The sequence below is a fragment of the Lycium barbarum genome, chromosome 5 (assembly GCF_019175385.1).
Source record: "Lycium barbarum isolate Lr01 chromosome 5, ASM1917538v2, whole genome shotgun sequence".
Classification (NCBI taxonomy): Eukaryota; Viridiplantae; Streptophyta; class Magnoliopsida; order Solanales; family Solanaceae; genus Lycium; species Lycium barbarum.
The window spans coordinates 19,716,205-19,740,707 of NC_083341.1; the positions used below are offsets into that span (position 1 = coordinate 19,716,205).

A 24,503-nucleotide genomic window follows, 5' to 3' on the forward strand; every position below is an offset into this window, starting at 1 on the left:
CGAGTAAAAATTCTTTTTTTTGCGTGGATTGCTCTTCATTTGGGGTGTTCTTTAATTTTTGCCCTTCAAATTGGTGGTCTTTAACTTTTGTATTCTGCCTTAAGGCAACTTAAGGCCTAAAGCAGAATTCGCAAAGGCAGAGGGCAAAAATTAAAGACCACTAATTTGAGGAGCAAATATTAAAGACCACCCCAGCGAAGGGAAATCCTGCAAATTTCTCAATTTACTAAAACTGTAATAAGAAATTGTAGATATAAACCCATAAGTTTAAAAATATAATGGGTTCAATGCTAACAATCTTAAAATTGAAACCATATATTTTAAATCTTGAATCCGCATCTGTCAAGAAAAAATATTACTAAGGATAAAATGGGGAAAAAAAGTTAATTTTGTCTTCAACATCTAAAATATCAAATATTTTGAGAAAGATACTTTTAGTGAGGGTGATACGCATTTTGAGATGAAGGGAGTAGCTTAAAAATGTCTCTCGTTCCACCTATTGAATAAAAAAATAGGGGAAAGATCACGCATGCCCTCTCAAACCAAAATAATTACCCGCTTATAATCCCATTACTTTCGTATGCCAAAAAAAATCAAAAATATTTACTGAAATTCCCCCAGTTATGATACCACCGTCTTATATACATATACCGTGATGGTATCATAAAGAACTGCTTCAGTCCTTCAATGAGACACTCCTCAGGGCCATGGTACCATCATGGCATATAAATATACTGAGATGGTATCATGGAGGACTGTTTCAGTCCTTCTCTTAGTCCTCCATGATACCATCGTGATATATAAATATATTGTAATGATATCACGAAGGAATGGGTTTGGCCGAGAGGTATGTCGGGTAAATATTTCCAGTCGGTGGGGGTAGAAGCGAAAATAATTTGGGAGGGAGCATGGGCGGGTAAATGTTTTATATTTTAGGGGTATTCAGTGATGTTGTCCCTAAAGACTACCTCAACATTAAGATTAATGGTCGACTAGATTGGGCTTTAGATAAAGTCATGTGACGGTGTATGATTTGTTTAGTTATTAATTTAAGTGAAACTTACATAAACATCTATAGTTTGGACGCTTATTAACAAGCTATAAATATACTTTAGCTAATTACGGCTCGTAGCTACTTATTTATTGTCATATGGTTTGTTTTGTTATATTCAACTCATCTGTATTCAAACAACACAAGTTAAAAAAAATACAGGGATATTCCACTGTATTCAATTCAATGTATTTATTCGTAGTTATTTTTACATTGTATTCAATTCAGTTGTATTCAAATAACAAAAGTTCGAAAAATACAAGCAAAAATACAAAAAATCTCCTTCAGGATATATGCGAAAATAGAAAACGTAACACTGTATTTACACTAAAAATTGATGAATACACTCCCGACAAATTTGAGAAATACAAAAAAATAAAATACATTCAGATCTGAGAAATACACTCAGATCTGATTAAATGCACTCAGATCTGAGAAATTGAACAAAGCTTAACGAACTTCTACACAAGAACTAAAAGCAAATTGAAGATTTAATTTGAATCCAGCAAGGTACTAATGGAGTAATTTCACTCTTTCTAATGCATTGTGTCTAAATTTCATCTTAAAAATTGAAGAGTACCTAGTTATTATTTAGTGTTTTGGGAGTTTTAAATAAATATCAAACAAGTTATTTAAAAATCACGTACTCGATATTTATACTTTCATGATACTAATAAAGCTTATTTTATATTACCAACCCAAAATTCATAAAAATGTATCCACTGATTTCAATATTTTTATCTATGTTTGGGTCAGTGCATAGCACGGGGTTTTATAACTAGTATCTTTAGAAATGCAGAAAAGAGCCAAAAATACCTTTGGCTATCAAAAAAGGTTTAAATATATCCTTCATTTATCTATTGGACTAAAAATACCCCTCCGCTCACCTTTTTGGCTCACTTATGCCCTTTAACTAATGGTCAATGCTGAATTAAAAAAATATTTATTTAAATTTCTCGTGACAACTTCTTATTGGCCAAAATTAAAACACCCAACCCATTTTTTTGTGAGGATTGCCCTTTAAAAGCACTGGTCTGTAATTTTTGCCCTTCAAATTGGTGGTTTTTTATTTTTGTCCTTCGACTAATACCCCAAGGTTTTGGGTTCGAACCCCAGCTCAATAAAAAAAAAATTCACAAGGCAGAGGTTTGGATTCGCAAGGCAAGGGCTTGCAGGCAAAACTCTGCCTGCAGGGAGAGTTCTGCATTCAAAACTCTGCTTTGCGATTTTTTTTTTTTTACTGAGCCGTGGTTCGAACCCCAAACCTCATGGTATTAGGAAAAGGGCAAAAATTAAAGACCACCAATTTAAGGGGCAAAAATTAAAGACTAGTGCCTTTGAAGGGTAATCATGCAAATGACCCATTAAAAAAACTCGCCCTTATGTATGTTTTTTCGGACTAACCCGACCCGAACAAATAATCTTAACTAAATCAAGAGACCCAATTCCATCAAATTCTATGGAAGTAAAAGCTCCATCCAAACAAGCTCTTAGCTCCCTTTTGGCTATAGATTTTGGAAGCAATTTTTCAAAATATATTTTCAAATATCTGTTTAGCCATAGAATTTTGGGAGATCTTGGAAATCAAATCTTCAAATCTCAAAATCTTCTCCAGACCTGTTTTTGGTCCAAGATATAACCGCTCACTCTTTTAAAAAATTTAAATCTTGTCCCAAACTTTTGTATTTGATAAAAAAGCCCACCATCTAGTTATTATCCGTTGTTTTTTTTCTTGCACTTAGAGATCTTTATAGGTAATTGTAATTTGACGAATCGTAGTAGCAAGTAATTGAGTTATTAGCAGCAGCTACAAAAATACCATTTATGATTTTAGAATAGTGAATTATCCAGCTCGTTATAAGAATTTTAATTATGTGCCAAACTTATCTATATATAGAATTATGGTTTGTGATAATGGACAATGAACATGAAGGTTCTGCATAATTTGAGATTATCAAGGATATTTGCTTTACACGGTTGGATATTTTTAAAACTTATGGGTATATATGACATGTTTCACTTTTGTTAGAGTGAAATATTTTTGAAACTATAGCAAACATATCTAAAATTAACTTCGCCCAAATAAGATTTTTTCATTTTTTTTTTGTTTGGGAATCTATGGCCAAACGCTAGCTTAGAATTTCCGGCACATAATTTTTGTCTCCCTCTTTTAAAATTAGAACCCATTAACCTGCGTATTTCCCCCCTCCCCCCACCACAACAAATTAGAGCAGTATTCTCCCTAAAACATCAAATCCCCTCTCGCTGCTAAACCTTTTGCTAGGGTTTTAGTTTTTTTATTCTTTTTTTTAAATCATCATTTAGGGTTCATGTATGGAGTATCTTTATATACTAAAATCACTTTCTATAATTTTGAAAAAATTAAGCTCTGTGTGTTTTCCTAAGTTCTTTCTTGTCTTTACTGTTTGCTAGGGTTCATGCATGAAGAGATTTTAGTGATTTCCCCCAATTCCTCTATTTCTAATGGTTTAAGTTTGGCATAGTACATAGATAGATACTTAACTTCGTGTATACAGGGGCGGATTTAGAGGGTGGGGAGGGTGTTCGACAAAAAATTGCAGTGTATGTATAGGGTAGATTTTATGTGTTTATGTACATATATTAACTTTTGAATACCTGAACAAATGTAAAAGGTTAGCTCAAGCGGTCCAGAGTGTTCAAAATTGTCTCTAACGTCCTAAGTTCTTTAATGTGTTAGTGGATTTTGTCTACATGGTAGTTTCTTACACAAATATTATGTGGGTGATCAATTATCTGGCTTTGAAAGAGAAGCATTTGCACCAAGTATTATGCATGGATTAGTCAAATTAAGAAACATGACCAAATTATGAAGAGTGCACTCCCTTAAGATGTCTACAAAAAGATCTTTTTTTTTTTAAACCAAAAACCATCACCATAGTGATGATGGGGGTTTGGCTAGACCCCTACCATGTCCATTGACTCCAAAATAATTACATCCTAATGGAGGGGGACATGGTACCTTACCTCCTTGTCTTTTAGGACAGTCAATACTATCATTTGCAATTTTTATACATAGAACTTACACATATATACTAATGCATTGAAACTTAAGGTAGTTAATGCATTTCACAAGAAAAACCTCAAAGTGGTTCAAGGCACCAGCCTGAGTTCTTTTTAACTCTTCTTTTGAATGATGGGAGGTCGAGTTTATTCATTCTAAGTGGACCTCTAGCCTCTCTGGGCAAGTCTCCTTCATTCAAAAAAATTCTTGGGACTTGGATTTGTGTAACATTTTTGGCTAAAGCATCTGCTACCTCGTTTCCTTCCCTATAGCAATGCTTAACTGGGATGTTTTTGTGCGTCATCTTTGCCTTAATTTCTTCAATAATGCCTTGTATCCTCCAAGGAAGTTTAATGTTGCCCTCTATCATCTGTACCACAAGTTTGGAATCCAATTCCACTTCAAGAGCTTCTAAAGGATGGTTGACACACCAAAGAAATTTCAATTAGAGCTGCATAAGCTTCACTGTAATTGTTAGTGCAGAATTGAGTTGGGTATGAATAGGCCATGACCATGTTCCCAATTCTGTTCCTAACAATGCCTCTAGCTCCAGCTTTGTTTTGGTTTTTCATGTAGCTTCCATCAATGTTGAGCTTCCAAGTGTTGCCTGTTGGTTTGGTCCATCTGATCATCTTGCTTGTGATCACTGCCTTGAAGTTTTCTGCCATTAAACATACTTTGCTCCACTTCCATGTGTAATCAATGAATTTGAATTTCTTCCCAATGGCCACATTTATCTGAAACAAAGACTGAAAACATACATTAGAGGCAGTAGTCTTTTTGTTTTCAAATTTTTTAGTACACCTTGCTCTCCAAAGTTCCCAACATACTATCACTGGAGTGATAAGTAGAAGGAATTTATGGATTATGTTCCTTGGTTGTTGTCTCCACCACTGCCATAGGGTTATTTGGACAGTAGATCCAGTAATGTTGATTCCCAGTGGTCTTGTTATGATTTGCCAAGTTCACTTTGTACAAAAAACATGGTTTCCTATTTCAATGCATGTTGTCCTGCAACAACAACTAGCACCCTTATTAATGTTAAATCTTGATAAGTTAGCATCCAAAGGAAGATTTTCTTTAAAAGTTTCCACGTAAAAAAGAAAACCTTGAAAGGAATTTCTTTTGTCCAAATGAACTTATAAATAGGAGGAGCCACATACTTGTTTATAAGGAATTCAAATGCAGTAGAGCAGCTAAAAGCTCCATTGCTATTCAAATTCTAAATTGCCTGATCATTTTTATTCTCATTGCCAACTGGAATACTCCTGATAAGATTCAAAGTGTCTCTTGGTAAAGAGAGATAACTATCTTCCAGATCCTATTGTTGGTTTAATAAAAAGTGATTGACTTTAACATTACCAGGTTTGGTTGTAGGATTGATCATCTGATAAAGGGACCCTTACTGAGTCCAGTTATTCCATCAAAATAGAATATTGGAGATGTTGTGTAACACCACGTACATTCGGGCTAAGATTTGTCTCATAAGACGGAGGTATAATGAACCCAATTTGAGTAGTGTATAAATGGTGTTTGAAACCCAATCAAGACATGAGAAGAGCCTTTGGGCAAAACAAAGTTGAAAGCCACTCTACGGGGCATGTTTGCAAGTGAGTTTGTAGAAGGTCCTACTTCAAACGACCGTAACCCCTTTATTAATTTGGAATTTGGGAAAACTTCCTTGATGAAAGTTGTAGCCCTTTGAAATATCTTTCCAACGGTATATTATGGGTCTTGAACGGAGCTGTATACAAAAAGTTATGCCCGTTTTACTAAACAGTGTTCTGTCAGTTTACGGTGGAAACATACGAACCGTAAAAATTATACGGTGGAACATACGGACCGTAAAAATTATACGGGCCGTATATTCCAGCCGTATAATTGGTCCAGAATGTCCAAATCACAGGAATGGTTTTACGGTATGATATACGGTCCGTACAAATTATACGGGACGTAAAATTTAGCGTAAAATGAGTCCGAAAGTAATTTTAAAACTTCGTTCTAAGGCTTTTTCACTTCATTCTTCACACCCCCAAGCCCTAGAATGACCTTCTATTCTCTCCCATCATCAAGAACATTAAGGTAAGCCTATTCTAATCATTCCAACTCAATTCTAAAATATATCCTTGTAATCTAAGCAAGAAATCATTGTTCATAAACTAGGGTTTTCAAGAAAACCCATCTCAAGGTTCAAGAACCAAGATTTTTGGAAAACTTCTTCAAGTTCAAATCTTTAATTCAAGTTTGGAGTATTACCAGGTATGTAGAGTTACTATCTACGTGTGGGAACATCATTGTTCTTCCCCACGCCTCCTAATCCATAAAGTATGAAACTTTACAAAACTAGGGTTTCTATTCTATACTATGCTCATGATAACCCTAGGTCCATGTCTATGACTATATTATGTTTGAATTGTTATTATTCTATCATTGTGTTCTTAATACTCATTATGATTATTGAGAATCTGTCCGTAATCCATGAAAATCCATATTTTGTATTCCATGGGTTCTTGCATGCATGTTTTTGACTACGAATGATTATTTCATGAATATCCTATATGTCTATAAGTTTTCATGCAATTGTATTAAATAATTACTTTCATGCTACGATACAATATACATACATACTAAATACAAGTTATTTCATGAAACCATATTTACAAGTTATTTCATAAAACTATGCTTACACGTTATTTCATGAAACCATGTTTACAAGTTATTTCATGAAACCATGTTTACAAGTTATTTCGTGAAATCATGATTACAAGACAAGTACAAGTTAATTCACGAAAATCATGGGCTTCTTAGCCAATTATATTATGTTCATGTTTTTGGGAGTTGCATGAATTACCGAGAAGGCTCAGATAGCCTGAAACTACGTAGCCACCGTAGGACAAGGATCGCTCCGCCCAGTTAGGACGATACCTTAATTTTACACTGAATGGATCCATCAGGCACGTTACCACCTTATACCCTGGCAAGGTATGGGGGCTCTGCTGGTCCGGCGAGGTACCAGACTCCACCTATCCACGTGGTGATATCATGTGTCGGTTTATGAAATGCTGTCCCTACTTATCATGTTTTACTTATAATATATATACATATATGTACTCATGCTCATGTTCATGTTAGGTTTTCAGTTTCAGTTCTTATCATGTTATTCCATGTTCCATATTGTTTCTTTCAGTTGCTTTACATACCAGTACATTCAATGTGCTGACGTCCCCTTTTATTGCCCGGGGGCCTGCATTTCACGATGCAGGTACGGATTTACAGGACGACGCTTCTGCTCATTAGGATCTGCACGTACCAGCTTATTGGTAAGCCCCATCTCATTCGGGGTTTAGGCATTATCTTTCTTTATCGAGTTTTGCATCTAAAGGTATGCTGGGGGCCTTGTCCCAGTAAGGATGTTACGTGTTTTCTTCAGACTCATGTTAGAGGTTTCATAGACAAGACAAGTGTCATGTTAGACTTCCAGAGTTGGTTAGCCGGTTTGGCTCATTTATGATAGTATCCGCAGTCATGACTTAATCAAGTATTTATATTTAATATTATGACTACTATGTTTTATAAAAGCTCATCATGCACTGCACATCATATTTCCGCTCATGTATGCCTCATGATGGTTCAGCAAGCCATGTGGTTCGCTCGGTCACATGCAGTCAGGCACCGAGTGCCGTGTTACGCCCAGGCCATGCTTCGGGGCGTGACATGTTGGTCTCCATCCAGTCTCTAATGTGAAGCAGATCCTTCCAAGCAGTTGAGTCCTTTGAAGCTATAACCTTAGAGTTGAGGTTGCTTCTTTGGCAATACTTAGCTTTTAGGAATTGTGCCCAAAGAGAAGATTCAATTCTTAATCTCCACCATCTTTTAGCAGCAAAAGTTTGACAGATATCTATCAAGCTCCTGAATCCCAGTCCTCCTTCTTTAGTAGGGAAACTCATGATCTCCTAAGATGACCAATGGTAACTTTTTTTTACCATATTTTTCTCCCCAAAAGAAGTTAGCAAATTGCATTTCAATCTCATAAAGAACTGTTACAGGGGGCATTAATGCAACAAAAATATGTAATGCTGGAGACTGTAAGATATGTTTAATGATAATTACCTTACCTCCTGATGAAAGAAATCTGTCTTGCCAACCTGCTATCTTGCTGAGAATCTTTTTGGAAATGTCAGAGAAGTAAGAAATTATCTTCCTACCACAGTATATAGGACAACCTAAATATGTAAAGGGGAAGGAGGCTTGTTTGTAACCACTCCACCTTCTTATCCTCCTGTTATACAAACTGTCTATCTTACTATGAGTGAGAAAAAAAGTTTTCTCTTTATTAATCTCCTGTCCTGAGGCTTTGTTTATACAACTTCAATTGCTTCATAATGAGCTTGATAGAGTATTTATCAGCATAGGTAAACAAAACAAGGTCATCAGCATAGCTAAGATGATTAATTTGTGGCCCTTTTTTGTGCATAGAGAAGCTAATGAACCTATCATTATGATTAAGATGGGTCAAAGCTCTTGAACGAGTTTCATATGCAATAATAAAAAGGGCAGGAGATAAAAGGTCTCCCTGTTTTAAAGCTCTAGAGGATTTAAAGAAGCCATATCTGACAGATCACAGATTACCAGTTGTTAGAAATCAGTCTATAAACAATTTTGATAAAAAAACTCATCAAATCCCATTTCCTAAGAACAGAAGTAAGGAAATTCCAAGACAGTTTATCATAAGCTTTAGACATATCTAATTTAAAGAAGCATTACAACTGTCAGGATCGGGTCTAATTCCATGAATGATCTCTTGTGTTAAGAGAATATTCTCAGTAATCTGCCTACCCTTGACAAAACTAGATTGATTTTCAGAAATGATCTTAGGCAAAATATTGTTAATCCTTAAAGCAAGAATTTTAGACAATATTTTGTTAGAAAAATTACTTAGACTTATAGGTCTAAGTTTAGAGAAACAATCTGGTGAATTTACCTTAGGGATAAGAGTCAAGCATGAATGAGTATAAAACTTAGTAAGCTTAGCACCATGAAAGAAGGAAAGCACAAAAGATACTACCTCTCTTTTGATGATATCCCAGTATTGTTGAAAAAAAAAGACCATTAAAGCCATCTAGTCTTGCACAACTGTTAGGATCCATAGAGTCTATATCCATCTTGATCCCCTCTGTTATAGGTGTTTTAATCAAGTGATAGTTATCCTCAGCACTGATCAAATTGTTGCAACCTCTTATAAAGTCCAAGTTCAGATCCCTTGGATTCTCAGTTAATATGTTACTGAAGTGATCAATGGATGCTTTGGAGATGTTGGCATTTCCTTCAACCCATTGACCATGTTGATCTTTTATTTTGTAGATTTGGGCTCTTCTTCTCCTAGCCTTGATAGTACTGTGAAAGTACTTTGTATTGGAGTCACCCTCTTCAGCCCATTTTATCCTAGCCTTCTGTCTTAAGATGGAATCCTCTATTTTCAACCATTTGATATACTCAGGCTTGGACTTATTGAGCAATATTCTATCGGTATCAGCATCAGAAGCTAAATATGCAGTTTTAGCATCTGTAACTTCCTTCTCAAATTTCTTGACATTCTCAAACACATCTCCGATACTGTCTCTAGACCATTTACTAAGTCCCTTAGCCAAAATTTAAGCTTTTGGTGAAGTCTCCACATATGATTGCCATATACTCTAGTCTCCCAGACTGTTTTAACGAAGGGAAGAAAACCATCTTGGTCAATCCAGAAATTGAGAAATTTGAAGTATTTAAGTACCTGTTGGTTATCATCAGAACAGTTGACCAGTAGTAAGTTCTGATCAGAACCAGTCTTGGATAAGTGCTCCACATTGATGTTTGGGATAGTGCTTCATTCCTCATTGTGTAAAAGCCTGTCTAGTCTCATGTGAATTCTTTCAATGTCTCCTCTCCCATTGCACCAAGTGTAAATATTACCTACAAAACCAGCATCAGTCATACCACAATCATCCATACAATTTATAAAATAAAGGCAAGTTCTTAATCCAAAAAGAACACCCTCTTTCTTTTCTTCAGCTCTCATTATAGAGTTAAAACCCCTCCAATGGCCCATAGGCCATCAATGATAGAATTAAAATCTCTTAACTTCTGCCAAAGATGCTTTCTTTTGTTTGCTTTGGATCTAGCATAAACAGTTGTTATCCAGAAATTATTTGTACTTCCCTGCAAAGTAACCTGTTGTCTACTTTTGGAAACAACTGAACAAACAATGTTAGAATTCCAGAAAATCCAAACTTTACTATGAGAATTGGAGATGGAATGGTCAAATCCCATCCTTCTCCTAAACTTTTCAACTTTGTTACTATTTTGGAAAGGTTCTTGTGATGCTATAAAGTCAATTTTATGAAATCTGACCATCTTAGTGAGTCTATCAAGTGCACCCTAAGAGATTATCCCCCTAATATTCCATATAATAAACTTAAACATAAGTAAATTTAAGGAGATAGGAGATGGGACAACCTTCTCAGATTGTTCAGGTTTTTCTGGGAAAACATTTTTGTCTCCTTTTTTGTTCTTCTTACCTTTCTTATTTTCATTACCTCTTGGTGACAAACTTTGTTGTAGAATGACTTGATCTCTTTCTTGTGTGAGAGGATCTTTGATGTCTTTAAGGCTTGGAGCAAATACTTCAATTAAACTACCAAGTATTTGTGCTTTTTCTTCTTCAGTGATATCTAAGAAGCTGTCAGGAACTTCGTGATCAGAAGAGATTCCTGCTATTTGTTCCTCACTAGTGTCATAGTAGTACTCTTGATTTGAATTTTGTTCTATATCTGGACCATGTCTGTTTTCAATGGGAATGAACTCAATGCTTCCCAGATCAATCTCTAGCCTGCTTACTTTTAGCTGCAAACACTCAGTATCAGCTGTTATAGGAGACATATGCTCTTTATGTACCCCTTTAGAACTACTACCCTGGCTGTCACGTAACTCATTCCCATCAAGTACTTGATTAGCCTCCATGCTATTCTGGTGTTGTCGTTGGCCAACATATTCTTCACAAAATCTTTGTTTATGTGTTCAGGTTTATCAGAGCAATCTTTGGCTATGACTGATTTTGGTTTCTGTCTTACCCATAGCATATTCTTGAGAAATCTAGCTGCAGTGACCTTCTTTTTCTTCTTCTTCTTTTGTTTTTTTTTTTTTGTCCTTTGGCTCCAGCACCTTTGACTTCCTGATCTTTGTCTTTCTTTTCAGGTTGCTGCACCTCAGTAAGTTCTATTTGATTTTCCTGCTTTTTCCAGGTGCTTGCCACTTAAATAATTGTTCTCCTGCCACAACCACCTATTGTTCTTGGATCTTTTTGTCTTTAATCCTTTGAACCTCCGACTAAATCTTAGATTGTTACTTCATCTGAATTGTCTTCTGTTGCTCATGTCTGATTTTATTAGCCTTGGATTGCTTGTCATTTTCATGATCCTATTTCAAATCCTTGCTAATCCTATCTGTATTGTTCCTTTTTTGTGTGATTTCTTCCATTTGGGGGATTGTTAGGCTTAATGACCTTGTTATTCCTCCTTCTGGTCACTTCTGTAAAAGCATCCTCATCCTCATCCTGATCCTTTTTAGCCACATTTGAGGGACTTGGGGCAGTATCACCTTTAATGGGATCTTGATCTTCTTTTTTCCCTAATTCTGTTTGGTATGCCCTTTCTGTTGTTGTGTTTCACCTTTTTCAGGCTGGTTCCGTTTGATTTGTCCTTCCCCTTCTACTGCCTGATTCCTTTCCTTTTCCTTTTTGACTCTCCTACATTGGATTATTGAATGTCCCATGCAATGAGTACAGAACTTGGGGGCATTCTCATATTCAAGCTTCTGGTAGAATCCTTTGCGAGGGCAATTTTCATCTTCAGTTCCAATGAAGATAGAATTGATTTTAGTCTTGGTTAGGTTCACCTCAACTCTCACTTTAGCCATACTTGGCCTAGTTTTATTCTCCGTGGCCGGATCCATTGTTAGAGGGGTTCCTATAGGGGCTACGATCTGTTTAACATAATTCCAAGTATGTAAATGAAAAGGCAAACTCAGTAATAGGACCCAAACTGGAACTATCGGAGAATCTTCATTAGGTTTGAACTCCGGTGTCCACTTTTCTAACCACATAATTTGTTCATCAAATTCAATAGAACGTCTATACCAAACTGTCTTAAAATCATCCTCATTGGAGAAGTTAAGAAAGATAGTATGATAATCATAAATACCTATTGTAGCTTTACCTCTAACAGTAATTTTCTCTGCACACCTTGCTCGTAGTTTCTCTATTTGAGGTCTAGCTCGAATGAATTTCCCAACTAGTGTGAATTTGCATTCGTCGGACATAACCCCATAATATTCATCGGTGTTGAATAGCACAGCTGGCACTCCATTATAAGTGGTGTATTTGGCGCTAACATCTGGGTTCCCAAATCGATTTTGTTTAAGGGAAGGAGCAGCAGGGATTTTAATTGCCATAGCATAGTTGGAATTCGAAGGAATTTGATCTGTAGATGTAGCCGCAGTAGTATTATTAGTAGGATTTTCTTTGACACGCGCCGATTCCGGCGTCTCCGGCTTCCCCAGGGGGACGGAGCGTGATGCTCAGACGCCTAGAATTGGGGCAAAGTATCCGTTAGTTACTATAACATTCTGTTTTGTACGGAGAGAGTTTTTTTAGTTGTTCGTCTACAAAAAGATCTAAGCAGTAGAAAATACCATGATACACAGATGAACAAGGACATCTCAAAAAAAAATAAAAAATTGTTTCTTCCATTAAAGTATGGCGGCAGCCAACTAGAACACCTATTCAAGAGACCATTAAACAGTCTTGAATTGTTAAAAAGTAGGCAGAAGCACAAAGATAGCTGAACTTTTCATATCTATCACTGAAAATTCCTTCTGGAAAGAATACTATTTTCTAAACTGTACATATGTGGCCTATGACTTTGTGACTTTAGTATTTTATATGAAAATTTATTCATGCCCTGAGTTTACTTCCTTGATAGCTTTTACTAGCATCATTATGATTTCCTTCTTATGTAATAGAAATTAACCTATTTTAATTTGTAGGAGCTTTGCAGGAAGAATCAACAGATTCGACAAAGCCAAATTCCTCATACTTGTGGTGCTAAGAGTTTGGCTAGAAGAAGGGCTAAAATGGTAGTTTAATACGATGTGCTTAGATAAGTACATTTTTAATTAATTACTGACTTTTACAATTTGAAAATTTCAGAAGGCAAAGGGAAAAGATGTTGAATTGAGGACAAGTGTGGAGTTGGAGCGCTAGTGCTAGATGAATCCACATTAAGACACCGACATCTATTTGAATGCTATAGTTGGAACTACACCCAAGCCTAACCCCTGAACACGGCAGGGGGTGTTCGGGACCGAGTACTACACCAAGTGCATCATTAGGTGAAACTTCTGCAAGACTTTCTGGTCTTTGACTTCGGATTTCTTCAATTTTCTCCTACACGAAAGAAAAACAAGCATTAAAGACATGTTAAGTTCTCCTGCAAGGAAGACAAAAATCAACCTGTAGCACAGAGCAAATGGATCAACCCAACATCTCTTTCAATCTTATTTTAATTCAAGTTCAGAATCAATTTTTGTAGCCTCACAGATTGACTTGGAACTTGAATTAGAATAAATACTGAAAAAGATGTTGGGTTGATCCATTTGCTCTGTGCTACAAGCTGATTTTTGTCTTCCGTGTAGGAGAACCTAACATGTCTTTCATTCTTGTGTTTCTTTAGTATAGGAGAAAATTGAAGAAATCCAAAGCCAAAGACCAGAAAGTCTTGCTGAATTTTCACCTAATGATGCACTTGGCGTAGTACTCGGTCCCGAACACCTCGACCATGTTTGTGGGTTAGGCTTGTGTATAGTTCCAAATATAGCATTCAAACAGACATTTACGAGAGTTGGTCGTGTTAATGTGGGTTCATCTAGCACTAGCGCTCCAGAATGGCGGCAAGAGATGACGAGTATGAAATCACAATTAAACCTGCTACTTAGCTTACTGCTTATATCAAATGAATGTAGGAAATATCCTTGAAGAGTTTGCTCACTTATTTCTGACTCCTCCACAGGTATGATTATAGATATTCATTTTTTTCCCCCTATTTGCTGAAGTTTAAAATCTTGCATGATTTCTAAGTTTGTTTATTTTTCTATTTAGTTGAAATATTAAATGCAGTCGTACTTAGGGAATATATAGTTAAAAAGGGACTACTACTACTACTTTCTGCCATTGACATCTCTTTATATTTTCCCTCTCTTTCGACATTCTGAAATCTGAGCTAGCTTTGATGTTTACCTATGGCATTTTGAAGCTTATATTTTAAGTACTTAGCTAACAATACTGTTGTGTATGAAGTTCTGGAATTGGACTGTTTGAGTTCTGAAATTTGGTTTGGAGTTGTTACTTTACTTTGATATTGTGTTCTATACTGAATTAGAGGTTGGTGAAGCTAAGCTGAATTGAATGTTGGTGCTTATTCGAAGTTGGATTGAGGAGTTCCTTTAGCCTTTGGGTGAAAATAAGTGTTTTTGGAGAGTGACAGAAGCTGTTTTTGAAAAGCTAAAAAATAGATTTCGCTCGAAAGCAATTTTGAGAAAAATACACTTAGAAACACTTTTTAAAAGTTTTTGGCCAAACACTGCTCAAAAGTAAGTAAATTAATTGGCCAAATACAAACGGCTTTTCGCCAAAAGTACTTTTTAGAAAAGCATTTTTTAAAGAAAAAAAACACTTTTCAAAATAAGCTGATTTTAGAAGTTTGGCCACACAAGCTATAAGTCATCAAAGGTATAGAATTGTGCCAACTTGTGTTATGAAGTATAATTAAGTGCATGTAAAAAAAATTATGAGATTAGTGTGAAAGAAGTTAGGAAAGAGTTAATATATCCATGCTCCTGTTTCCGGGAGAATAAGGTATAGGTTATGAGTACATCCCTGTTGATAACTAAGTAACTGTATTTTTTTTGCCTTTTTCAGGCATCAAATTCAGGATGTGGTGCTATCTCACCAATTGGACCAAGAAGATCTTTACATGGAAGTAACAATAATGTGTGACCGAGTAACGATTAGAAATCATTTTTAGGATCAACTTTGATTTTTTTCGGGTATAATAATTGTTGAATAACACTTTGAAACTTGTATTTTGATGATGTAATTTTGGAATGTTGAATAACACTTTAAAACTTTAGTATTTTGATGATGTAATTTTGGAGCACTTTTGTTTTATATGACTAATATTTTGCTTATTTGATCTTTTATATAGTGTTAGAATTATTATGAAGTGTTATCGGAATTTAACTGTATAGGGTGCATGAAATAGGATGTGAATATGGAATGACAAAATTGAGAAAATTAATTATTGTAATAAAATAAACACTTTATGGAATTGAACAATTACTGCAGTTACAACCACCGTGATATGAAGATGAGATTTCAATTATGGTGGTTTTAAAGTGCCGCTTTTAAAAAAAATGCCACATTAACCAATATATTGCAGCGATTATTTAAAAACCGCCGTATTACCGTAATACGTTTGTGGCAGACGGGATTACAGCGTTTTCTCAAGCCGCCTTAAAACTAATAGTAAAAATAACCGTCGTAGTTACCCTGTTTGTTTGTGTCGTAATTACCCTGTTTGTTTGTAGTGATGATTTCTAATAACAAACCTAGATATTCATTTTCTTTTATGGCAAAACAGAATCTAATGACTATTACTTCATAATACTTGAAACAGAAAATCAAGCTAGCACTAGACGTTCCTAAACTAACATATACGGAGTATTCTTTTGCAGAATTTAAAAATGAAGTGAGGAAGAGAGGACAAGTTTTGACCTTCTCTGGTGCAACAAATCTATACGGGTTACCATTTGTGCATCTGTTATCGCTACTAACAAGACTATGACACCAATGAAGGACTAGAATGCCAAAAAATTTATTCATTTTTTTCCGGAATTTTTTTTCCCCACTTTATTTGAAAATTAGCGTTTGGCCATGAATATTCTAAATATAACTTGAAATGTATTTGAAATTTGGAGAACACCTAAAATCCTATTTTAACTTTCAATACATTCAAACAACCAAATATTATTAGCAAAACTACGATCAAACACAACTACATCTTCAACTCTAACTTTAAAAATTCTAAATAAAGTAAAAAAATATTTGGTTTCTATGGCCAACTGCCTACTAACTGTAGGTTCTTTATTTCAAGTTAACGGTAACTTAGGTCGAGCCAATTACAACTACAATCAACACATATTTGTTTCGAATGTAAATGATTAAATATTACATTATTAGTTAAACTTTCAAATCCAATTTATTCAAGATGTACTTATTATTTACTACAAGTTGAAGGTCCAAGAATATGTGTGTAGATTGCCTCTTTATTTCTTTAATTAAATTAATTTGTTCTCTCTTTTTTGTTAGGCAAGTGCCATTGCCCAGTTTCTAAATAAACTGGCTGACAAGCGTGACGTTGAGAGACGGCGTAGAGTGGACCTTTACTAAGCTAAGATGATGAGTTACGCATACCCTCAAGCTGTGGCACCTACCATTTTTGACATTTCCCATTGTCAACTCCTCAAACAATGTCTACTTTGTTATCTAATTATCCACCTCCTCATTTTTTTTTTAGTTTTTTCACTCGCTATGCAGTACTTGATACTCCTATTAGGGCCTGACTAAATTCGAATTTCATGTCGAAATATCACACATCGGAGAGTAAAGTGCTTCCTATTAAAGACGAGTTCGTACTCAGCTCAGCTCGAACCCGAAACTCTGATTAAAGGTGAAGGAATAATTACCACTCTATCACAATCATTTTTGGTTCGCCTCTTCATTTTTATATTCCTTTGTATTACGGTATGCTTTTGTATTAATGTTATGTTTTTTTTTTTTTTTGGTAAATCAGTATTAATGTTATGTTATTGACTCGTGTACATGATATAGAGTCAAATAATAAATAAATAGTGATAGGTATTATTTATTACTGAACGTACCATCGACGAATGAAAGATTTTTCATAAAAACATATAAGCAAGAGAAATTGATCTTAGTTATTGCTTGCTCAAAAGCTGAATTTTATAATTAATTTTTGAAAACTCAAACAAACAGACCTAATTTAACGATAATTTTGTAGCCTTGTTTTTCAAGTACTAAAGATCTACTTTTAAAATTAAATAAATAATCTAAGATGATGAGTATCTAAAACTACCTACATTCACAAGTAGAGGTAAGAATTGCATTCCATCTTCATACTCCACTTGTAGGACTACACTGAATATCTTGTTGTTGTTGAGTACTTAAACTATGTATATAATATACCGCATGGGTAAAATAAAAATGCTACCACGCCTACAAACAAATATTCAAACACATACGGGGCAACTTCCATTTTTATTTTTGGTAAATACTTATTCACACTCAGTTTGAGTATTTATATAAATAATTTATAGCATTAATAATTAAGGATTAAACTAAGAATACATATTTAGCTATAATTAGATTAAAAAATACATGTTATATTCATTAATTTGACACAAACCAAAATTTGGACAGGTAGCGGAAGCAAGCCAAAACTCTCTCTATAGATAAGTACCAAAGTACTTGTACTCCACTCAGTTTGTCCCTCCCTTAATTCTCAAAGTCAACTCCATCTTTTGTTTATTTTCTTTCTCTAACAAACTCTAGGTAAAAAAGGGCAAAAAGATAGAGAAAATGGAAGCTGATTGGGATCTAACTGCAGTGGTAAGAGGCTGTGCCGCCACCAGCTCCTCCTGTAGCAGCAGTACCACAAGCACCACTATTTCTACCTCTACAAATGTTCATAAAGTTGACAACTTTATTTGCTTTCAAGAATATTCCTTTGAGCCGAGATTTGACAAAACCCCTGCTGTTGAAGAGTTGCATGATCTTGACAAGCCTTTTGTCCCCAAATCACCACCAAAACAAACTTCACATGGTCACAACTCAAGAATCAAGAGGAGGTAATTTGAGTTTTCCTTTTTAAAAGATTTTTCCAAAGGAAATTATTACTCCACTGTCCCATTTACGTAGTATTGTTTTTTTTTTTTTTAAATTTTGACTATGAATTTAAATATGAAAACTTTTAAGTCTCTTGAAATAAAATTTAAAAAATACTATAAGTCATAATAACAAGGGTGTCTCAAAAAAATTATTGGTCTAAATTAAAGTCAAATTTTATTAAGATACTTCAAGTAATATGCACACACACAAAAAATAGTGTTGGATCTTTTTTACTTTTACATACTTGTTATTATTCAAGTTACTAAGATGTTAGCCATGTGTTTGCGATAAATTACCTTGGACGCTGTTGTAAATTTTTTATTTATTAATATGAAAACTTGAGTAGTTTAATTCAAAGTTTTCAAATATTTTTATTAAAAGTAAGTAATTTTTTTTTTTTTTTGTATAATCATAAACTTCACTATGAATTTTTTTTGGGCCCTAAGCATAGACTTTACTAATAATTGACAAATAAAAATTATTTAAAGAGCATTTGAATTGCGATCAAATTTTTTCTTATTTGACTTTTGAAATGCCAACAATATCACGTAAAGGGAGTACTATTAATGATCAAAGTCCTTTTTAATGGAAAGAGTGTTGGCATGTACCCATATCATAAATCTGTTTTTCTCACACTTTTTTTTTTTTTTTTTTGGATTTTCTTTGTTGTTCTTTTTTTTCCTTCAGAAAGAAGCAGTTGAAGAGAGTATGTGAGGTCTCTGCCGAGGGTTTATCTTGTGACAAGTGGTCTTGGAGAAAATATGGACAAAAACCCATCAAAGGCTCTCAATACCCTAGGTCAGTTCTTTTTTTTTTTTTTTTTTTTTTTGAGTTCTAGGTTCCTCACATTAATTTATAAATTAAAAAAAAAAAGAGAAAAAGATTTATAGTCTGTTTGGGCAAGTATTTGCTGAGCCAAAAACACTTTTATGAAAATTTAAAGTGTTTCGTCAAACGAAAAATACTTCTTTTGAGCTATAATTGAAGTTTTTCTGATGTTGGGGAGAAGACAAATTAGAGCTTTTTCTCAGAAGAAGAAAATTAATTTTTTCAAGATAAAAATAACTTCATCACTAATATTTATTTATCAAATTACCCTTATTAATTTTAAAAAACATATCTACGCTAAGCCATAATGACTCTTCTCCTTCATCACCATGACCTTTTTCATTGTTTTCTCAACTCTTTGTTTTTGAAAATCATACCAAGTCTCAAATAAGAAGTATTTTTATTAAATAAATATAATTAATAAAAAATAATTAATTATATTTTTTACTTGTAGATAATTTTAATTATAAATTAAATAGGTACATATCATATTTGTAATTTGACGCTTAATTAATAATTTTTTGAAAAGATTGGTTCAACACAAACTTTTTATAAAATAGTGAAGAAGTACTCTCAAATATCCTGGTAAAACACAGATTGTTACTTTCTGAAAATGTTTGTCTAAAAAGCTATATTTTGACAAAAACTTCTCTAAACAAGCAATATTTTGTTGAAACTTGGCCAAACAAATTCTTAATGTTCCTCAAGTCTTGTTTATTTATCTTTTTGTGGATTAACAGGGGATATTACAAATGTAGCAGCTTAAAGGGTTGTTTGGCCCGAAAACAAGTGGATCGAAATAGATCCGATCCTAACACGTTCATTGTCACCTACACTTCGGAACACAACCACCCAACCCCTACTCATCGGAGTTCCCTCTCTGGAATCGCCCGCCAGAAGCCGGTGAACTCGCAAGCCAGCTCTGCAGGTGATGGTTGACATGGATCTTCTCTTCTTTCACTTTTCCAGAAAGGAAGAGAAAATTAATCTTGAAATTCAGGGGCAGAACTAGGTAGGAGAAGGGGATTAACTGATCAATCCTTTCGTGAAAAATTATGCTGTGTAATAAAGTAAGCAAAATTTAGGTTATATATGAATTGTTAGATCCTCTCGTCATAAGGGAGAATTCCAGGGAAGTGACAAAAAAATTTACTTAGTCATATATTCAAGCCTTATGTGTGACATTTTAATAATTTTGAATCCCTTATATAAATTTCTTGCTCCACCATCATTTTAATGATTTTTTTTTTTTAAAACAGAGTTTTTGTGTTTTATTGTATCTGTGGAGTACTATGGTTCTCCTACCAATCATCACACTACCGACTAGTTAGCCTTGTAGAGCAAAATGGAAGAGCAATTTTGATTTGATGCTATGTTCTTTCTAAGGTTTCTATAGCCGGTAAGACACAATGATACATACAAATATGGATAAAATTCGGCTAGTTGTTAATGCATGTAAATTTCTTCTGATGATTATCAATGATTTAGCATCTTTATTTACCTTGATCATGCCTTTTATTATAGTGTTCTTTTATGTTGGTTTGAATTTAAGTGGGTTTATGCTACTAATTATGGAAGATTTCTATTACTATAATTACATTTGTGACAATTTGGTCGACAATTACATGAAATGCCCGTGAAATCTTCAACTAGATATATGTTAGCTTCATTATTCAATTCTAGAATGGTAAGATCACTCCTAATATAATAAGTGCACTCTTTACAGCAGTTAATTTCAGAAAATATAATACTAGTAAGATCTTTTCTCTACTGCGGCTTTTTCAAAAGATCTTCATTTCTAGTAAGTACAAAAAAGTAAATATTTACCCACACCGGATGTTAATACCAAATCAATGCAACTTATCATGGTTAAGTGATTGTATGAAGTAAATATATACATTAATTAATCATGATTAAGTGATAGTTGAATATATTCAAACACCTATCATGCATACATTGGTTTAGTATAAACATTCGATGTGGGCAAATTTTTATCGTACCAAAATGAGTAAACTTTAACAATAGTTAATATCATCAAGCACCAGTGGTCTAGTGGTAGAATAGTACCCTGCCACGGTACAGACCCGGGTTCGATTCCCGGCTGGTGCAAAGTAGTTTTTTTTTTTTTTTTATACGGTCCACCATTTTATGGTCCATTTGGCCATGGATAATTTTTACTTTTACAATTCCAGAATCATGTCCAAACACAGCTCCAAGTTTTTAAGCCAAATGCGAAGTTTCTAACTTTCTATAACAATGCCAATGACAATAATTTGAAATGAAAACATTTTCTCTTGAGAATTTGTAATCCAAGAAGCACAAGCCAAAAAGTAAAAAAGGAGTTGAATACATACAATGGGAGTTGTAATTCTGAGCCCTCAAAAATGCATCACGAGATGAACATATATTCAGTGCCAGTTACATCTCTTAAGACCTATAGTTTCTATAACTTAATTGGATAATAATAACAATAACTACGTTTGTTTGGTATCACTGTCATACAATAATAACTACGTTAAATGATGAAATAATCGTGAGAACCCTTGTTCGTATTCACAAAGTAGCGTCCTCATTCATATAGAGTTGCCGAACAATTCTACCAGTGTGTATAAATAGCTACATATGCTTATTTTGTTACTTTAATCTTGCATTTGAAATTTAAAATGGGACAAAGTGCCAGTGTGCCACAATCCAACTAAAAACTTCCTCAAATGAAAAGGATTTTTAATGAAGTGATATTAATACATTTTTTACGTTCAGTGTCTCCAGTTTAATTTGAGATTAAAGTTGAAATTTTGTTTCTGCTGAAAAATAGTTAACTTAGTTTTGTACTATATAAGATGTTTGAATTTACTAAATAGATAAACAATCAGAGTTAAGCAACACGTCAAGTCAGGATGGCCGAGTGGTCTAAGGCGCCAGACTCAAGTTCTGGTCTTCGTATGAGGGCGTGGGTTCTCAAATCCCACTTCTGACAGAACATTTTTAATATTTTCTCTAAAAATATAACTATAGGATATGATATTTATTTACATGTAAATATTACTTGTGTAAAATCAACATAAAATGGTAGGTTTGGTTGGTACTTTAATGAAGAGAGTTTTGGTATAAACTTCAGCCTAGCATATATAATGAAGAAAATATATGTATTATTTTATCCGTGACATACTAAACAACAACAACAACAACATACCCAGTGTAATTACACAAGTGGGGTCTGATAAGGATAGAGCGTATGCAGATCCTACCTCTACCATGATAGGTAGAGAGACTGTTTCCGGTAGACTCTCGGCTCAAGTAAAGCAGAAATACGGCAATACAGAAACATAAGCAGCAACAATGTTAGGATGGTACGAAAACTAAAGTAAAAGCAACAACAAGTAGTGATAGCAAACTACGAATAAGAAATACAAGAATATTAAAATAAAAATGACCAGCATATTAAAATAAAAATGAAGAAAATAATATTGATCCTACTGGGAAGAAAAATAATACTAATCCTACAAGTAGCCTTCTATCCTAATCCTCGATCTCCACACCCTCCTATCTAGGGTCATGTCCTCGGTAAGCTGAAAACTTGTCATGTCCTGCCTGATCACCTCTTCCCAATACTTCTTTGGCCTATCTCTACCTCTCCTCCAGCCCTCCATCGATAACCTCTCATATCTCCTTATCGGGCCATCTGTGTCTCTTTGTTGAAGATGTTCGAACCATCTCAGTCTCACCTCCAATATCTTCTCTGTCACAGAGGCTACTCCCAACTTTTCCCGAATATCTTCATTTTTTTACCGTATCTCTCTGGGTAAGAGCACATATCCATCTCAACATCTTCATTTCCGCAACTTTCATTTTTTGGACATGAGAGTTCTTGATTGGCCAACATTCCGCTCCATATAACAGCGCCGGTCTCACTACTACTCTATAAAACTTCCCTTTAAGTCTTGGTGACACCTTCTTGTGACACAGGACACTAGATGCTAGCATCCATCTCAACCTCCCTGCTCGAATATGATGTGCAACATCCTAGTCAATCTCCACATTGTCTTGGATTATTGCCCCAAGGTACTTGAAACTCCCTCTATTTGGGACGACTTTTGAGTCAAACTTCACTACCACGTCAGCCTCACTTGTCACCATCCTGAACTTGCACTCCACGTAGTATGTCTTCATCCTACTCAACCTGAAGCCTTTAGACTCTAGGGTCTATCTCCAAACCTCCACACTCGCATTCACCCCGCTTCGCGTCTCGTCGATCAATACAATGTCATATGCAAATAACATGCACCGTGGCACCTCTCCTTGAATGTGATCGTCAATACATCCAACGCCAAAGCAAATAAAAATGGGCTAAGGGCTGAGCCCTGATGCAACCCCATCACGACTGGAAAGTCTCTAGAATCTCCTCCCACTGTCCTTACCCGATCTAACTCCATCATACATATCCTTGATCGCCCTAATGTATGCTACCGGAACCCTCTAGCCTCCAAACATCTCCAGAGGACTTCTTTTTGGGACTTTGTCGTAAGCTTTCTTTAGGTTAATGAACACCATATGCAAGTCCCTCTTCCTTTCCCTGTACTGCTCCACCAATCTCTTCAGAAGATGAATGGCCTCTGCAGTTGATCACCCCGGCATGAATCCGAACTGGTTCTCAGAAAGAGACACCCTCTTCCTCACCCTCAACTCCACCTTCACTCTTCTAGCATCTTTGTCGTCCTAAATATGACATTAAACAACCCAGTTAACCACTCTAATCCCGCTCTACCTGCACTCTTCTAAAAATCCACTGGGATCTCGTATGGCCCAGTCTCTTTACCCCTACTCATCTTATGCACAGCCCCCTCAACCTCCTCAACCTTAATATGCCTGCAATACCCAAAATCACGACGACTCTAGGAGTGTTCCAGCTCACCCAACACGATACTCCTTTCCCCAAAATCGAAATCACCATGCACATCGTCATATCCCCTAGACTCCTTCCCGATGTGACCATTGAAATCACCCCCATGAGTAACTTCTCGGTGGAGTAATATTTATTGAAAAATACATGAATTAAAATAAAAATTGACAAATACCCTTTCACTTTAGACTTAAAATCTCTTTCTACTTCCATGGTTCAATTAGCTTAAGCCCATCATATGTATAAATTCACTTTACACTCACTTTTCCAATACAGAGGCAGATAAGTCATTTCTTTCTCGATATTCATGTTAATCTACTCTATATATGTTTTAAATTATATCTCATTATGCCTAAAGAAACGAAAGATGACTCCAACTGGGATAATCCATTTTCAAGGTGTCACGACCCATCTTAGGACCGTGCAGGCACCTACTTTTCCCATGTCGGTAGGCGAACCCTCTATCGGATAACACATTGATTAAACAAGACGAATCATTTAAACCAATTGATATATAGATACAACAGCAGAATATCATAATATATTCAATAAACTTAAGTATTTACATGATTACAACAGAAACGAAGAATTAAATTCGATTTTCTCTCCAATTTACTAC

At 35.0% G+C, this 24,503-nt stretch overlaps 2 protein-coding genes and 2 non-coding genes across 4 annotated transcripts; 3 read left to right on the forward strand and 1 right to left on the reverse strand.

Annotated features, from left to right (window-relative positions):
* Positions 1 to 8,838: 8,838 nt before the first annotated feature.
* On the reverse strand, positions 8,839 to 9,974 carry LOC132639280 (uncharacterized). The gene is made up of 3 exons (XM_060355738.1): positions 9,871 to 9,974; positions 9,129 to 9,713; positions 8,839 to 8,986 (listed from the first exon to the last, which is right to left on the reverse strand). Exons 1-3 carry the CDS (start codon positions 9,972 to 9,974, stop codon positions 8,839 to 8,841), a joined length of 837 nt encoding a protein of 278 aa, XP_060211721.1.
* Positions 9,975 to 17,697: 7,723 nt separating this feature from the next.
* On the forward strand, positions 17,698 to 20,262 carry LOC132642364 (WRKY transcription factor 22-like). Its single transcript, XM_060359592.1, has 3 exons — positions 17,698 to 18,116; positions 18,844 to 18,954; positions 19,725 to 20,262. Exons 1-3 carry the CDS (start codon positions 17,848 to 17,850, stop codon positions 19,921 to 19,923), a joined length of 579 nt encoding a protein of 192 aa, XP_060215575.1. The 5' UTR covers positions 17,698 to 17,847; the 3' UTR covers positions 19,924 to 20,262.
* Positions 20,263 to 21,022: 760 nt separating this feature from the next.
* Positions 21,023 to 21,093, forward strand: TRNAG-GCC (transfer RNA glycine (anticodon GCC)). Its single transcript has one exon. It is a non-coding gene; the product is annotated as a tRNA-Gly (tRNA).
* Positions 21,094 to 21,875: 782 nt separating this feature from the next.
* On the forward strand, positions 21,876 to 21,961 carry TRNAL-CAA (transfer RNA leucine (anticodon CAA)). The gene has a single exon. It is a non-coding gene; the product is annotated as a tRNA-Leu (tRNA).
* The last annotated feature ends 2,542 nt before the right edge of the window (positions 21,962 to 24,503 follow it).